At 39.5% G+C, this 18,293-nt stretch overlaps 1 protein-coding gene across 2 annotated transcripts in view; it reads right to left on the bottom strand.

The window, feature by feature from the left end:
- Positions 1-18,293, bottom strand: part of KLHL13 (kelch like family member 13) — a 200,025-nt gene that overhangs the window by 105,930 nt on the left and 75,802 nt on the right. Inside the window, exon 2 of one of the 2 annotated variants that reach the window (XM_028087802.2) lies at positions 13,670-13,743. The exons of the other annotated variant lie outside the window; for it this stretch is intronic. Coding sequence (XP_027943603.1) covers positions 13,670-13,719 — 50 coding nt within the window. The 5' untranslated portion in view covers positions 13,720-13,743. The remainder of the gene's footprint in view (positions 1-13,669; positions 13,744-18,293) is intronic. 2 annotated transcript variants of the gene reach the window in all.

Below are 18,293 nucleotides of genomic sequence, written 5' to 3'. Positions count from 1 at the left end.
GCTAAGATCACCAGAGGATTTCTTTCTGGCTATGTCAGCCATATAGACCATGCTGTATGACACAGGAAAGCGTCTTCACCTCCAGGAGAACTCGTTTCACAACATACTGTGAATAAGGAGATCCTGAGGAAGGGAGGAAGACACACTCCTTTTCCTTCAATACCAGGTTAAGGCCTTGGGCTCTCAGAGGAGCCCCATGGTAGGGCTGTCTCAGGTTCACAAAGCTTTAAACTGCCATCGTTCAACCCTGAAGGCAGGTACGGAAACTCTAATCTAATCAAAGGGTAGAGGTTCCATGAAAAAGTAAAGGTATTACTCTTTTTCTGTTCATTTCAATCCAAAATGAAGCAATGGTCAAAAAAAAAAAATCTTTGTTTTTGTTTTTGTTTCATTTTTCTTCAAAGGGTATTTTTTTAAGATTTTATTTATTTATTTGACCGTGAGAGAGAGGGAGCAGAAGCAGGGGGAGCGGCAGGCAGAGAGGGAAGCAGGATCCCCGCTGAGCAGGGAGACCGACGTGGGACTCGATCCCAAGGACCCCGGGACCACGACCTGAGCCCAAGGCAGACGCTTAACCGACTGAGCCACCCAGGCGCCCCTTAAAAAAGTGTTGATGGGGCGCCTGGCTGGCTCAGTGGTTAGAGCATGCAACTCTTGATCTCGGGGTTGTAGGTTCAAGCCCCACGTTGGGTGTAGAGATTGCTTAAACATAAAGTCTTTAAAAAAAAACGTGTTGGGGGATCGGGAGTCGAAATACCACACAACACCGGTAACTAGCAAGACAAAGGAAACCTCTGTTTTCTGGCTATTTTTTAAAAGCATCCACATTCATTAAGGCTCTGAATTATTTCATGGGTCCATAGTCCTTGTCACCCAAAAGAGAACCGAATGTAACCCAGAATAGAACATAACCCAGCTGTGGTTCAGGAACCCTTGGAAATTTGACATCGTCTTTTAACACTCTCCATGCAACAGCATTTGCTGGGAAGATGAAAAGGGAGGGAAATGAAAGAAAAGGAGAGAAGTGGAAAGTTTTTAGAGAAAAACTTACTTTTATTACCCTTTCAAGCCCCCAATTCATTTATAGCACTGAACCTATCAGTCAGAATGTATGCATACACCCGGAGTCAGCAGAATTGGCCTGGCCTTAGCGTCAACACCGTGGGTAGCATTTAGAAGCTCTGCACCAAACTTAGAGCCGTTCCTTTTTATTCATTGGCTGCCCTCTCTAAAAGATCATCATGGAATTGGTTAACCATTACCTATCTGCCACGTATTCGTTTGTCAGAGATTAGCGAACCAGTTAATGGAATGCATTCAGGGAAGGGAATGGAGGACAGGTGACACAGGACAGTCACAACCCCCTCCCCCCGACCCCGGGGAGTTCACAAACCAAGGAAGGAGACAGAGAGGCAGAAGGTTAAATGCACCGACTCGGGAGCTGAACTTCCTGGATTTGAACTCCGTATCCATGCGTATTAGTGTGTGACTCGGACAACTTACCTAAACTCTCTGTGCCTCAATGTCTTGTTTGTGGAATGAGAATAATGACAGTAGCTACTTCATGGGGATTATTATGAAAACAAGATCAATTAATAGGCAGGGTTTGAACCTGGCCCGATGTAAACGCTATGTAAGTGTTAGCTATTATAATGACTATTGCCAATGGAACTATTAATACCATTTATTGGGACGTTGATCGCTGCTACCACCACCAGAGAAATGAGAGTAGATGCTAAGGAAGCCATAAGAAAGGACACCAAGAGGCGCCTGGGTGGCTCAGTCGTTAGGCGTCTGCCTCCGGCTCAGGTCATGATCTCGGGGTCCTGGGATCAAGCCCCGCATCGGGCTCCCTGCTCAGCGGGGAGCCTGCTTCTCCCTCTCCCACTCCCCCTGCTTGTGTTCCCTCTCTCGCTGTGTCTCCCTCTGTCAAATAACTAAATAAAATCTTTAAAAAAAAAAAAAAGAAAGGACACCAAATTCTGCTCGGAAGAGGCAAGGGGGTACACAAGTTTCCAGAGGAGTTGATAACTTGTGCTGAGTCTTGAAGGATAAACAGGAGGTGGTTGGGCCAAGAATGAGAGAGAAGGCACACCGGAAAAGGGACTATGTCACCTTCCAATGTTGGGGGATGTTGCAATGCATGCTCTAGGCAGAAGAGGAGGCCTGTGAGGCGGAGGGGAGCTGCACAAAAGGCCCTGTCACACCGTGAGTCGCTGAAGAGATCTAAACAAGGAAATGATACGAACACATTTACATTTCAGACAGGTCATCATGGCTGCCACGGGAGGGCTGGACCGGAGCGGGAGGTAGGGGAGGAGTGGACTGGAGAAATAATTAGGAAGGGGAAATAGGACGTGGTGACTGGCTGAATACGGGGGATGAGAAAGAAAAAGAAGAGTCCAGGATGATGCCTAAGTTTCTGACTCAAGCCACCGAGTGAGTGGTGGATGGTTAAACAAAGCCAAGCCTAAAGAGCAGGAGACAGGTGCTGGGAACTGCCATTATATGGGTTTGGACCCACGGTGCTTACAGTACTGGGGCATCATTTTTTTCTTTTTAAAGATTTTATTCATTTATTTGACAGAGAGAGACACAGCGAGAGGGGGAACACAAGCAGGGGGAGAGGGAGAGGGAGAAGCAGGCTTCCCGCCGAGCAGGGAGCCCGATGCGGGGCTCGATGCCAGGACCCTGGGATCATGACCTGAGCCGAAGGCAGACGCTTAATGACTGAGCCACCCAGGCGCCCCAATACTGGAGAATCTTCATATGGAATAACCACTTATGAGTTTCAAAACATTAAGAGTGCTTCACAAAAGCGGGATCATACTTTTCCAAATACTTCACAGTGAGCATATATTATACAACTGGGTGAGGAAAACTTTAAGACAGATACACAGAATGGGCTGCCTTTCCCAACTTCCCACTAAATGTCAAACAGACAAAAGAGTGAGGAAAACCAGCATCCGCATGGCAACTGAGAGCTGGCAAAGGTGCTGTTCCTTTCTACTGGAGGCCCCTTCCAAACACCGCCGACCCCAGTACCTCTTCTGAGTTCCTACCAAGTCAGAAAGGAAGCCTATGTGCCACACTCGGCAAACACGGTGTACTCAATTCTTATTGCTGCTGTGACAAATTCCTAGAAACTCAGTGGCTTTAAACAACACAAACTGACTGTCTCACGGTCCTAGAGGTCAGATGTCTAAAATCCAGGTGTTGGCGGGGCTTCAGGTTTCCTTGCCTTTTCCAGCTGCTAGAAGCCCCTTGCACTTTGTCACTTGTGGAACCTTCCTCCATTGTCAAAGAGTATAGCTCTAACTTCTGTTTCCATCTTCCTAACTCCTTCTTCTGACTCTGACTCGTCTCGCATCCCTCTTAGAAACAGTCCCTTGGGATAACACTGGGCCCTTCGAGATAATCCAGGATAATCTTCCCATCTCAACTGGATCATGTCTGCAAAGTCCTTTTTGCGACGCAGAGTTATCAGTCACAGGTTCTGGGGATTAGGATGTGGGCCTTTTTGCGGGGCCATTATTCTGACTACTACAGGTAGTATTTGCCAGATTTCTTCACTGTGAAGGTATTATTTTTTTCTTTTCCACACTCATTTCTTTGGAAGTGAATCAGGAAGCCCAAACTCAGGGGAGGAGGGAGATGAAGTTCTATTTCATAGATGGGGAAAATGGATACATATGAACACACACATACACACATATAAAATTTGGAATTCTTCTGTAAGCAAGATTTGGGTCTTCTTCGTTTTTTTTCTTTTCTTTTCTTTTTTAAAGATTTTATTTATGTATTTATTTATTTATTTATTTGAGAGAGTGTGTGTGTGTGCGCGCATGTGAGTAGGGGGAGGGGCAGAGCAGGAGGGGGAGAGAGAGAGAAGCAGACTCTGGGATGAGTGCAGACCCCAACATGGAGCTCAATCTCAGGACCCTGAGATCAAGACCTGAGCCAAAACCAAGAATCGGGTGCTCTACCGACTGAGCCACCCAGGTGCCCCTCATTTACTTTTTTCCGGTCGTTTATTTCTCTCAGTATTGACTTGTAGGTAAAAGTCTGAGAAAGGGGTTGATTAGTACCCAAGAGCATACAGAGAGGGACAACAGTTAATTCATTCACTTGGCAAATATTTATTGAGCAACTAATATGTCCCAGACTTGGTTGTGAGTACTCACATTGAAGCAATCAATAAGGCAGACAAAATCACTGTCCTCCTAGAGCTTCTATTTTAGTGAAAGGTGGTAAATAATAAATAAACAAAGAAGGAAGAAGCAGAGATTGAAACTAAGGTGATATGCCACTAAACAGGTAGCCAATTCAGACTGGGTAGTCAAAGAAAACTTCTCGAACGAGAGGCCATTTAAGTGGGGATCTGAAAAGAGGAGCCAGCCACACAAAGACCATGGGGAAGGACGTTTCAGACAAAGGGAACAGCCAGTGCAAAGCTATTCTGGGAATCTTTCTTCCTTTGAGAATAAACAAACAGAAAAACAGCTAGCATGAGGCCAATGAAAAAGTATTGAGAAACAAGGAAAAATTTGCCATCATAAACACTCAGGGAAAGAGCAGAACTCTGCAAATGCTTTCATATAGTAGCCAGAAAACAATGTTGAAAGACTCTGGCACATTCAAGGAGAATACGAAAACATGGCCTCAATCAAGTAGCAAGAGGAAGTCCAATGTAACACGATCGGATGAGGAAAGTATACATTCTATTAGTCAACTACAGGGAAATTCAACCAGAGTCACAACCAAAATGTACATCAGAGGGAGGAAAGAGAAGATTTGACACAGTATAAAATGAATTCATGAAATAGTAGGAAAAAAGGTAAATATTAAAACGAGGAGAGAAAAGATGATATATATGGAAGACACTATAACTAATCACACCCTCAAGTAGATTCAACCTCAATATTTCATACGAAGAAAGCATTTGTCCCACGGAAGAGTTTCTACTTTGTAGCTACTATGTCTCTAACAAGTTTGCATTGACACGTGAAAATCTAACCGTACAACTAAGAAAACTAGCAGGATACAGACATAATATACAGCATATAAAAGAGTGAGTGCTTCCAAATACTGAGCATTTACCAAGTGCCAAGAACCTGACTCTCTTAAAAACATTTTATTTTATCCTCAGAGCAATCCCACAGAGTGATACTATTTTAGTTTATAGATGAGGAAACAGACTGAGAGAGGTTAAGAAACATTCCAAAGTTCACACAGCTACTGAAGTAGCGGAGCTTAATTTGAACCTGTATTTGGCAGACTTCCGAGCCTCTGCTCTTAACCACAACACTGAAACCAGAGCACGTTCAATAATTACAAACGCAGTTCCATTTAAAGAAGCACCAAAAGGCTAGAGCAGAAATGCCCCAAGGGGTTAACAGAGATTACTTTAGGTGATTATTTCCGCCGTGTATATACAATTTTCTCTTTTTCAGCGTTCTATAATAAATATGTATTACTTGTAGAGTCAAAACAGAATGGTGGAAGAGGGGAATGAAGAACTCTTTAGTCTGGGACTCATGAAAAAAATTTGGACTTGAGATATAAATGTTAAGGTCTTCAGCCTATCATCTAAGACTGAGGTAATGGCTGTAGAAGAGCTTGTCCAGAAGGATACGTGTAGAATATGTACAGAATTATGAACAGCAACACTCAAGACATAGGTAGAGGAAGAGGAATAAGTGTAGTAATACTTTCTATGGCCTGGAAAATTCCTCTAGATAGATCAAACATGCAACATTACTAATAAGTTCGTGTCCTTTGTATAAAGGTACACAAGTCTTCAGTGAGAGGAAGATGTATGCTAACAAACTGCACATGCATCTATGGCAATATGTTATGACAATAATAATGCGTAACCCAAATCTACAAAATACCTGGGCCAAAAGAGTAGGCCATTATATAGAATGTAACTGGCCTCAGAAATGCATGCATTACCCTCTTGTATTATAACCCTTAGAGGCATCTTCTAGCCTGATTTGAGTTTATTATCATCATTGACTCACTTACTTTAGCAAAGGAAAAACTAGGTCCTCATAAGTTTTCAATCCTTAAAAAGCACAGAAAAACATATCTTTGTGGAAGTTTATAAAGCCAAATTATGAAAACAGTAATAAAAGGGCTATCTTCCATGACTAATCATCCTTGAACTTAATCAAAGATGTGTTTATTGGGGCACCTGGATGGTGCAGTCGGTTGAGCATCTGACTCTTGGTTTCAGCTCAGGTTGAGATCTTAGGGTCTTGAGATTGAGCCCCGCATGGGGCTCTGCACTCAGCATGGAGTCTGCTTGAGACTCTCCCTCTCTCTCCCTCTGGTCCTCCTCCCTGTGCGAGCACTCTCTCCCTCTCTCTAAAATAAATAAATCTTGGATGCCTGGGTGGCTCAGTCAGTTAAGTATCTGCCTTCAGCTCGGGTCTTGATCCCGGGGTCCTGGGATCGAGCCCCGAGTTGGGCTCCCTGCAGGGAGCCTGCTTCTCCCTCTCCCTCTGCCTCTCCCCTCTGCTCATTCTCTCTCACACAAATAAATAAAATCTTTAACAAAAAAATAAGATAAATTAAAAAAAAAACTTTGTGTTTATTTATCACCTACTATGTGCTCAGGCTTAGTGATATAATTCCAGGCTTTTAAAACTAAAAGGGAGGATGGGATCTTTCAATCCTTAAATTTTACAGATGACGACAGTGCTTGACAAAGAGTAAAAGCTCAATATTTTTAAATATCTAACGAACTGAATCAAAGCCCTGTGTTCCATTTTGACATCATACACTATTAAGAAGTAATTATATAGGGGCGCCTGGGTGGCTCAGTCATTAAGCGTCTGCCTTCGGCTCAGGTCATTATCCTGGGGTCCTGGGATCAGGCCCCGCATAGGGCTCCCTGCTCTGCAGGAAGCCTGCTTCTCCCTCTCCCACTCCCCCTGCTTGTGTTCCCTCTCTCGCTGTGTCTCTCTCTGTCAAATAAATAAATAAAATCTTTTAAAAAAAAAAGAAGTAATTATATATCAGTAAAAAAAAAAAAAAAGCCTGAGCTTATTCCTAGAATCTGTACTGAATCTCATTAGCCTATTTTACAATTTTAATGACTGTCACTTAACATTCAATTACTTAACTATAAGACCTGACTGTGGGAAACAAAACTACCCAAACAATTTAACCAAATAAAATCATCAGCAACAAATAATTATTAGTGTTGTACATTCTCAAATATTTAAGGAATTCCTATTATGCACAAAGTCCTGTATTGTATGGGATTTAAATACAAATTAGATACAGTTAGTCACTCTCTCAAAAAGCACCCTTAATGATGGTGTAAAGCAAAGACATGCTGAAATTACTTCAGTGCAGAACCGCATGTGATAAAACAGTTCAGAGGCAAAGGAGACGCTACTGATCATTGGCTTGGATCAATCAAGGAAGGCACTAGGTAGGGCATGGAATTTGATCCGCATCTTGAAGAACAGGTAGGATTCTCAACAGTCAGAGACAAGAAAAGGCAATCTGGGTGATATTATCAGATTAGCAATTTTAAAAGATCACTTTGACTAGAGTGTGAAGACTCTAGCTGAACATCAAATACTGTCAAGTTTACCCCCAAATATTTCACAACTCCATCCCCACCCCTCTTCTTCTTCTCTACTGACCTCACCTTTGTTCAGACGCTCCTCATTTCTTATTCTAACTACTACAATAACTACCTAGCAGGCAGGGAACCACGTATTATCATTCACTGTTATATCCCTAACACCTTGCACAGTAAGTGGTACATGATATTATTTAAAGGGATGGAAAATGTATTATGCAGTGTTTGGCACTCTTTTTCCTGTATTGCAAGTACCAGACAGTATTCTATACTGTGTTTTATTCATCAGTATTTTTAGAAAACTGGAACACTGTCAGAGCTTTACACATCATTGCAGAATTCCTTATTAGAGCTAGGAACCTCCTCAAAACCCACCACCAACACAATACCAAATGGGTGACTCTTACCACCATGTGCCCTCCCAGACATTACTATAATGTGTGAGTGAGGATGGTGTTCAGATAGAGATGCTGTTCCCAGCAAAGTAAGCCACCTACGGCTGACCTTTCTCAGAGCTTCCTGAACCACTAGAATAAAACTTCAGATAGGGTAAAACGTACGCTGAATGGCAGACAGCAAGACTAAAAACATCTAAGATGAATAAGAAGTTAATGCTCTCTTGCGTTGCCGTCCCAACCCTTAATTATCTTTCTACATGCTTTATTAATTTTTCATAGCAATTTTCTCCAATATATACAAAGAAAAAGATTCATCATTTTCATCATATTTTAGCACATGAAAGTGGTTAGCACTTAGCGATTGCAGAGTAAATGTTTGTTGAATTACAAATTGGAGAAACTGTTAGATTTTTTTGATTAGCAATTACTACATGCCAGACATTGTGCTATGCAATGGGGACACGTTGCTTCAAAACATTCATTATCTTATTTGAATAATCACTTTAAATTCATGTTAAATCTATATAATAATTTGGGAAGAGTTAGTTTTTTAAACCACGATCATGGTACGCCTGCTTTCTTGAATTTGTCAATTTTCTTCAGATAGGTCTGAGACATTTTTGTTGGGGTTATTACTACATACTTATGTTTTATGGTTTTTGTAAATTTTTTTACATTATATCTTTTAAATGGCTACTTCTGGGATAAATAAAAGGTATTGGTTAATTTTTACTTTATATCCCACTACTTTTTTAGCACTCATTAGAATTCTGTCAGCTAAGAAGTTGTTTTTAAGTCTTAGCTTTTGTAGGTATGTAAGCCTATCTTCTAAAACTTGACCTTTTTTTTTTTGTCTCCTCCTTTCTGTTGGTTATGCTGCTTTATTGACACTGCCCAGAATTTATTTTAAATAATGATGACTGTAAGCATCTTTGTTTTGTTGCTGCTTATGGAACTACTCCTATATTACATACTGGATTGTTGGTTTTAGAGAGAAAATTATTTTTCTTATTAAGAGAGCAAGTTTCTTTGACATTTTTTTTTAAAGATTTTATTTATTTATTTGAGAGAGAGAACGAGATAGAGCATGAGAGAGGGGAGGGTCAGAGGGAGAAGCAGACTCACTGCTGAGCAGGGAGCCCGATGCGGGACTTGATCCCGGGACTCCAGGATCATGACCTGAGCCGAAGGCAGTTGCTTAACCAACTGAGCCACCCAGGCGCCCTTCTTTGACATTTTTTAAAAATTTTTTTAAGTTATCTCTACACTCAACATGGGGTTTGAACTCACAGCCCTGGGATCAAGAGTCACATGCTCTACTGACTGAGCCAGCCAGGCACCCCTCACATTTTTATTCTTAAAATGGGCACTGCATTTTTTCAAACACCTTCAGCATTTTCTTAAGATTTTTATTTTTAAGTAATCTCTACACCCAACATGGGGTTCAAACTCAAGACCCTGAGATCGAGTCATGTGGTCTACTGACTGAGCCAGCCAGGTGCCCCCCCTTCAGCATTTATTTTTTTAATGAGATCTATTGACACGATGCATCATATAACTTTCATTGTATTAAACAATTAACACTCTGGGATAAAACATTCTTAGTCACAAGGGGTCAATTCTTTGCATATATTCCTAAATGTGTTTGGTTTATATTTTATTTAGAATCCAAGATTGATCTATAATATATATACACAAACAAGCAAAATTTTTCTCAGGTTTTGATACCTGATTTATGCAGCATTATAAAATGAATGGGGCAGTTTTCCATCATTTTTTATGCTCTCAGTTTATTTAGTATCAGAATTATCTGTTTCTTTCAAAGGAGTCTTATTCATAATAAAGATTGTAACAGTAGGAAATCACAAGTCGCTGATTTATAAACCAGGGGTCATACAACTAGTTCCTTATGCCTTGTGAGGTATGGCTCAGGTTATAATTCAGATCCCTTGTCATGTACAAAGGTATTAATTTAAAATTAAAACTACAGAGACTTTTATAAAGTGTTCTTATTAATTATTCAGATTCTATGTCAAATCTAGGACATAAGTTCATTTCTTTGGTTTCCGGTCAAGAATGCACTTATAATGTGAGGGCTACAACCATAAAACTTGAGGAGGAAAGTCTAAAATTTGGGAAAGCACAGATTTCTTGGGTAAGATGCAAAAAGCATGAGTATAAAAGAAAAAAAGATAAATTGAACTTCATCAAAATTTTAAAAATTCTGCACATCAAAAGACACAAATAAGAAAAACGGGATAGCAAGGCACAGATTGAAAGAAAGTATCTATAATGCAACATATTGAAATATTCAGAATAGGCTTAAAAACTCCTCAAACGATGGGGCGCCTGGGTGGCTCAGTGGGTTAAGCGTCTGCCTTCGACTCAGGTGGGATCAAGCCCCGTGTCGGGCTCCCTCCTCAGCGGGGAGCCTGCTTCTCCCTCTCCCCCTGATTGTGCTCTCTCTCTCTCTCTCTCTCTCTGGGTCAAATAAATAAAATCTTAAAAAAAAAACACAAAACTCCTTAAACGCAAAAAGAAAACAACCCAATTTTTTTAATGGGCAAAGGACCTGAACAGATGAAAATATTCTCAAAATCATTACACGAAGAAAATGCAAACTGAAATTCATTATGAGAAACCACTACACATCCAAGAGAATGGCTAAAATTAAAAAGGCTAACAAGGGAAGCCTGGCTGGCTCAGTCAGCAGAGCATGTGACCCTTGGTCTCAGGGTTGTGAGTTCAAGCCCCACCTTGGGCATGGAGCCCACCTAAAAAATAATTAAATTAAATTAAAATGCTAACAATACCAAGAGTTAGGGAGGATTCTCACTTGTCACTGGTCAGAGGAGAAAATGATACAATCACTTTAGAAAAGTCTTTGGCAAGGGGAGCTTGGGTGGCTCAGTCGGTTAAGTGTCTGACTCTTGATTTCGGTGCAGATCATAATCTCAGGGGCCTTGGATCGAGCCCTGCATCAGGCTCTGCATTCAGCACAGAGCCTGCCTGTCGCTCTCCCTCTGCTCCTCCTCTGGCTCTCTCTCTCTCAAATAAATAAGTGAAATCTTAAAAAAAAAGTCTTTGGCAGTCTGTTAATGTTAGATAAATCATATATACATATTTACTATATGTTACATAAAACAAATTTAATAAATTAAAATAAAATAAACTTAATAAATAATTTATATATGTTCATATTTTAGGGACATATCCCAAGGAAATTTTGTGGCTATATATAGCCACAGAAAGATTTGTACAAAAATGTCAAGAACAGCTTTATTCATAACAGTCAAATAATGGAGCAAATTAAATAACTATGAACAAGAAAATGGATAAACAAATTGTGGTATAGTTAAAAAAAAAGGGGGTGGAATGCAACACAGCGATAAAATAGAACTACTGATACTGGCAGGAATGATAAATTTCAAAATCATTATTTGGAACTAAAGAAGCCATACACAGTGTCTGACTCCATTTACACGAAGTTCAAGAAGAAGCAACATGGGGGCGCCTGGGTGGCTCAGTTGGTTAAGTGTCTGCCTTTGGCTCAGGTCATGATCCCAGGGTCCTGGGATCGAGCCCCGCATCCGGCTCCCTGCTCAGCGGGAAGCCTGCTTCTCCCTCTCCCACTCCCCCTGCTGTGTTCCCTCTCTCTGTGTCAAATAAATAAATAAAATCTTAAAAAAAAAAAAAAAAAGGAGAAGAAGCAACACTAATATGCTAGTCAGCATACTTGTTCTCTTCAGTAGGGGTAGAGGGGATAGAGACTGGAAAGGGGAAAGAGGTAATTCTCTGGAAGGATGGAATTGTTTTATACCTTGATCTGAGTCGTGGTTACCTGGATGTATGCATGTGTAAAAAACTATCGTGATGTATATTTAAGTGTTTGTATATTTTATTGCACTTAATTATATCTCTATAAAAAGAAAGATGTATATTTAAGTGTTTGTATGTTTTACTGCACTTAATTACACCTCTATAAAAATAATGGAAACAAATTCAAGAATGCTATAAATAACTACCTCAGTTACTGACTTGACCTTTGGAAATCCTGCCCTCCTACTCTTTCCTCTTCCAAATGTGTGATACAGACCCTCCTACTCAGCAGTGCTTGGACTCTGCAGACTCAACTCACCAGTAGGAATTCACGCCCACACACATTACTCTTTTCTTCTCTCTTCTCATCCAACATGGCCACACATTGTTCGTGCTAGGATTTCCTTGCTTTCTGCGTCTCTGAACAAGTTTACCTTACAGCCCCTTGCCCACATGAGAGTACACATTCCAACAAACAGGCACCCATCATATGATATTTCCGTAATAGGATTATTATGTAAAATCCTTAGTATGGTATCTGGCAAGTAACAGTGACTCCATATATGACCCCTTCCTACTTGAAACTCTCCCCTCTTTTCTTATTCTTTTAAGACACACCTATTTTAAAGCATATCAGAATTCAGAAACACAATATTGTATTTCAAAATAGTTAAAATCTCACATTTACATTTCAATAGGAGCACCAATATTCCATGCATTATTTGCCAAGCTCTCTCACCACCGTGACACCCCACAGACACTTATTTAATCCTCAAAACAACCCTGAGATGTAGGTAATACCATCCCCAATTCATAGATGAGGAAGTTAAGGCACTGAGCAATTAAGAAATTTGCCCAAGACTAGACAACTAGTAAGTGTCAGAGCCATGATATAGACAATTCCCGCATATTATTTCGAAGGATTCACTCAAACCATGCAATTCAACTGCTGGGAATAAGGGATACTCTTTCGCACCTACAAAGCAAAGGCTATATTTCTTTAAACCATGAATTTAAAATCATAAGTTGTCAGAGAAAGTTCGGAATTTCTTATAACTCTCTGAAAAAGTTTTAACTGGATTTTTAAATAACAGAAATGTACAATCACAGGGCAATACTATTTAAAAAAATACTTGGTTGACATCCATATGAAGCTTTTAGCTGTGTTGCAGTAGTTTTATTTGATTCAGTAGGGCAACAACCGCCTAGTGGTAATCAGCATTTCATGGGGTATGGCTACACTGCGTCTCGCATTAAATATCTGGAGAAAACTGAAGCTTGTTTTTCGTTACATTGGTTCATCCGTTCATGTGGGTTGAGGCTGGGAAGTTTATAATTAGTTTTGGGTTATAAAGTTATGGCCATTGTTAATGAAAAGAAACTTCCTTGATTGCTATATGTCAGGCATACTCTGGTGGGTGTGTTTACGAAGAGTACGTTAATATAGAAGAAAATAAAGTGAATACTGGTCACGTGAGTCCCATGAAAAAAAAATAAAAATAAAAAAATACTTGGTTGAGACATCTGTTCTTAAGCAACGGATACCTGTATTTATTCACTGACATGCTTTAAAATTAAAAAATCAAGTCAATAGCTCCATTTACTGAATGTCACGTGATCACAATTTACACCAATTATGATGTCTAATTATATTCTCTATTTTTTCATTAGCTCAGAACACACGGTTGCTAACATGCTCTTCATTCCATCTCTTCGTCATTCTTATATTCACTCATACAGCAAATATTTTATATTATTCCAGGCATTCAACAAATAGCAACTATGTTAGGTATATAAATAGGCAGGAGAGACATTATATAGCTCATAAGGTAAATTGCTTCCATAAATATACCGGTTACGGAGTATTGCAGCAACTGACTCCCCTCTATGAAGATGATCCATCACCTCTAACACTTGGATAATGACCTGTTCAGGAGGAAAAGAAGTCAATATTTACTATAAAAATCAATACTAGAATTTTCAAATTATGCTATCCATGTAATATTTTATATATTTGGTGACAGAAAGACAAAAAATGTATGTCTGTGTTCCCAATGTCCATATTCTAGCTTATGAAAATTAAGAAAATGGAGAACATTGAAGGAACTGAATCTGCCACAGTCAAATTATCTACAAAATTCCATAGTGGCTCATTAAACAGCACTGACTGCATTTCTGTGAAATCATTAGAATAACAACCAAGTAAATGGGAAGCTGGATTAACCCTGAGGAGACCTGAGGAGTCTGCGTGAAGTTAGGAGAGACAAGAGAAGTTACAGGTGAAGAGTTGAGGCAAACATTTGCCAAGTAGAGACACAGACAGCACTAAATTCCGAGTTACCAGGAGCACATGAGGCCTCAAAAGCCATAATCAGGGCCCAGTTTTAGAAGTGGCTGGTCAAAATTAAGCCTAGAAAGGCACAGAAATCTTAAAGACATGAAATAGGTAGTGGGGGTTGTTTTCTTGATCTGGACTGAATTTTTGTTTGGTTGGTGGTTTTTTACGGAAAAAGAGCCGGTGAGGTGGTAGCAAACTAAACCTAATATATTGTTTCTAGTCATGTGATTGCTTTGCATTGGAGATGTATATTTCAAGGGTTCTATTCATTTCAAATACACTGGGAAGCAGAAAGGTATACTTTACTTAAATATTTCTTGTTAATAAAATCAATTTATTGCACTGGAGAGATAAAAATGTAGAGTATGCAATTTAGTTTGTTCATATAATTATGCTTGTTATAAAGCTATGTGAAGACCTAAGATAATTAAGTCAGAGAAAAAAGGTTCTCTTCATTGTTCCCTGCCCCCTCCCTGTCCCTTATTTTGGGGTCAGAGCAAAAGATACAGAAGGGGAAAAAGTACTCTATTTCTTGGGTCTTTGTAATTCTGAAAAAGAAACAAATCAAATGATAATTTAGCATTTTTATTTATTTACACAATCGTATTTTCTGTTATTACAAGAAATTGAGTAGCCTAAATGAAAAAAAAAAATTCTTAAGCATCTCGAAATCAACTGACCTTTGGACTTATCTTTTCTAAAAATGTTGAAGTGGTGAGAGAATTTTAAGGTGTTGAGAAATTTTAATTTTGTTTAGGCTACACAATTTTTTAGAAGATGTGCCAAGAGATAAACAAGCATATCTAGATTATCATTAGGAATCTGGGAGTGTGAAAATAAATAACTCTTGCCCCTTTTCATCAACTTGCATCTAGAGTAGAACATAGAAGTCCCCAAACTAGGTATTCAAACTCTCACTCAGTCCCACGGTTTCAACCAATCTACCTGCCGCATCTCAGAGTCTGGGGCTCTCCCATTCAAATTCTCCAGATAACAAACCTCTGGTCTCCTGAGGAGCAGGGAGTGGATGACAGGACATGGGACTCCAGCCATTTACTATAGAGACTTTCAAGGAACAGCCCACATTGTCAATCTCAAGACTTATTCCCGCCTTCCGCAGACCAGATGCCCCCAAATCTTGAAATATTAGGAGTTGTATGGGAAGAATTAGTTGGTTTCTCTCAAAAGTTCGTGTAGGGGGAGATTCTCAAGTTGTTAACTTCCTTTGACTAAATAAAAAATTAGTTTAAACCTTGCAATTGTCAGTGTTGCCCCTCCTGTTCTCTTTGTCCTTTTGAATCTTTCCATTTCTTTAAGTCTCATTTTAATGAAGTTAGGAAGGGAGAGGAAGTAAACAATGTAAACAATGATCCATTAAACACAAGATTTAACTAAAACCAGCTGTTTTTCAATCAGGGAATCTATATGATCAAATCTATGTATTAGAAAATTGACGCAGCTTGCAATGTGGGGGTAGATCAGAGAGAGAGAGAGAAACTGGAAGTATGGGGACCAGTTAAGAAACCACTTCTACAGTCAAGGCATGAAATAAGAGCACAGACGAGAGCTATGGGAAAAGCCAGGGAAAACTAGGATTTCGGACTGAAAGATCATTGGTAGATACTAAAGCGATCAAGTGACATCAAAGACAAAATCTATTTACGTAACTGGGGGAACTGGTAATGATAGCAGGTGAGGCAGGGTAGAGAGAAGAAGGAAAAATATCAGAAGGAAGGAGAACAAGGGTTTGGTGCAGACATACCCAAGTCCCCTAGGGCACGCCATATAGCATCTAATAGAAAACTGGATATATATATACCCAGATTTAGACTGGAACTAGAAATGAAAATATGAGGATATTCAGCCAGTTAAGTAAGTGCTGAAGTAAAGAGACTGGGAAATATTCCTCAGAAGTGTATTTGCCATGAGAAGGTGGAATCCCAAAAACACTGTTGTGCAAGAAACTGAGGAAGATAAGCTAGCAAAGAGAGAGACAGTAGGTAGGAGGGAAACTAAGAGAAATGTGAGATTAAAGCTAAGGAAGGAGATGGGTTCAGAAGAGTGGTTGGAAGGTATTCGACTGTTGCAAGTTCTGTCCAGTCCAAGTAAGATACCAACTAAGTGATGTGACAGCTATAGTCAGTGATTACTTTTTTTAGAGAGTATTTTGAACACAGGTGCACAGAACCACACTGCAGTGGTTTGAAAAATAAAACAAACATAAATGGGTGTGCCTGCCTGGCTCAGTGGGAAGAGCACGCGACCCTTGATCTCAGGGTCGTGAGTTCGAGCCCCACGTTGGGTGTAGAGTTTACTAAATAAATAAATAAATAAACTTAAAAAAACACAGCACAAATTCTTTCAAGAACTTGAAAGGAACTCAAATTCATCAGGGAATGACTCTATGGTAACGGTGGCCTCCAAACAAGTAAGGGAAAAGAGGTGATTAAATAAGTGATTGGGGAAGAATCAGGCAGCCATTTAGAAAAATAAATAAGCTTATACCACTTCACTTCACATTAGGGGATGCTAAATAAATTCCAGATAGATCAAAGATTTAAAGGGAAAAAATGAAACCCTGAAACAGTTCGAAAGAAAACCCAAGTGAAATTATTTATAATCATGTAGTAGAGAAGGTAGGCAGGACCCCAAATTGAGGAACCATAAAAGAAAAAAACTGTTAAATCTGATTGTACAAAACAAATTAAAACTCTGTACTTCAAAAATATCACGAAGTCAAGTGGCATTTGATGAGCTAGGAAAAAAATATCCCCCCCCACCACATGACAGACAACAAAGGGCTAATGATTTTAACTTACACACACAGAAAATAAAAACAATAAAACATAATAGTAACAGTGAACAAATAAGAGAAATAGGACGTGCACACGAAAAAATACAAATCATTAAAAAACAAATAAATACAATTTAAATTGAGGCATTGGTTCACCTATAAGATTCAAACACACATGCACAATGTCTGTATATCCATTATTAGTGCGAGGGAATGTGAGTTTGGGAGGAATGTTAACTTTTCATTCTAGACTCTTCTGTCCAACTTATTTCAAAATAAAAAAAAGGGGGGATCCAGCAAAAGAAATAAGAAAGAGTGGCCACGAGGTAGGAGACAATCAGGAAGGTACGGTAACCGAGAAGGCTGAATAAAGTGTTACATAAAGAAAGACGTAATCGAGTGTGTCATATACTGCTGAGAGGTGAAGTGAAGAATTGAGAAAAGACGACTCGATGTGGTAACAAGGAGGTCACTGGACACCTTGATGAGAGTGGTTTACATGGAATGGTGGAGAAAATGGCTGCTGAGCACGGGTTCAAGAGACAATGAAAGGAGAGAAAGGAAACAAGTACATACAACTCTTACCAAGAGTTTTGCTTTAATAAGGAGCAAAAAAAAAAAAAAAGGTGGTAGTTGGAGGGGGGATATCGGGTAGAAGGAGATGTTTTTTATTTTGTTCTGATAATAGGGGACACAATGGCAGGTGAAACCCACAAAAATGGAAACTGAAGAAGTATGATAATATATAAAAATTTCAAGAGCACGTAAGACCATACATAAATGCATACCCACTATATACACATATATGCATACAGAAAAAGCATTAAAATATTCATGGGAATGATAAACTCCCAACTGGGGACAGTGTTACCTGAGGAGAGAGGCAAAATGCTATGGTATCACATAGCTAAGTGGTGGTTATAGGAAGGGTTGTGATACTGGTCTCTACTTTTCTGTATGCTTGAAATATTTTAATAAAATGAAACAAAAAAGTATAATACATGATCTCTCCCCTAAAGTAGGGACCGTGTAGATGAGCAGACCAGACATGACATACAAAGGCCAGCAAATATAGATAGGTGGGTAGAACATTTGCAAAGATTAAGGAAAAAGGCAGGACAAAAACATAAGCAGACATGCATTATAATTAAAAAGACACACTCCTCCACAGCCACGCTACTCTCGTGAATAAAGGGGAAACTAATCATTACTCAGAGCATGCACCTGACAAAGACGTAATTGTGGTTTTGCCCTTAAAATATCCTCCCTAGCTCACCAGAAATAAAACTGACAGGACTGCTTTGGATCGCTGAGATAACTTGCCTAAGTTCAACCAATTTTACT

This window comes from Eumetopias jubatus, unplaced genomic scaffold (genome assembly GCF_037043125.1).
Source record: "Eumetopias jubatus isolate StellerSeaLion01/CBP00866 unplaced genomic scaffold, mEumJub1_p1.0 scaffold_11, whole genome shotgun sequence".
NCBI classification, from domain to species: Eukaryota; Metazoa; Chordata; class Mammalia; order Carnivora; family Otariidae; genus Eumetopias; species Eumetopias jubatus.
Note: the sequence above shows the minus strand (reverse complement) of the source record. Positions and strands in the feature narration are given on the sequence as shown.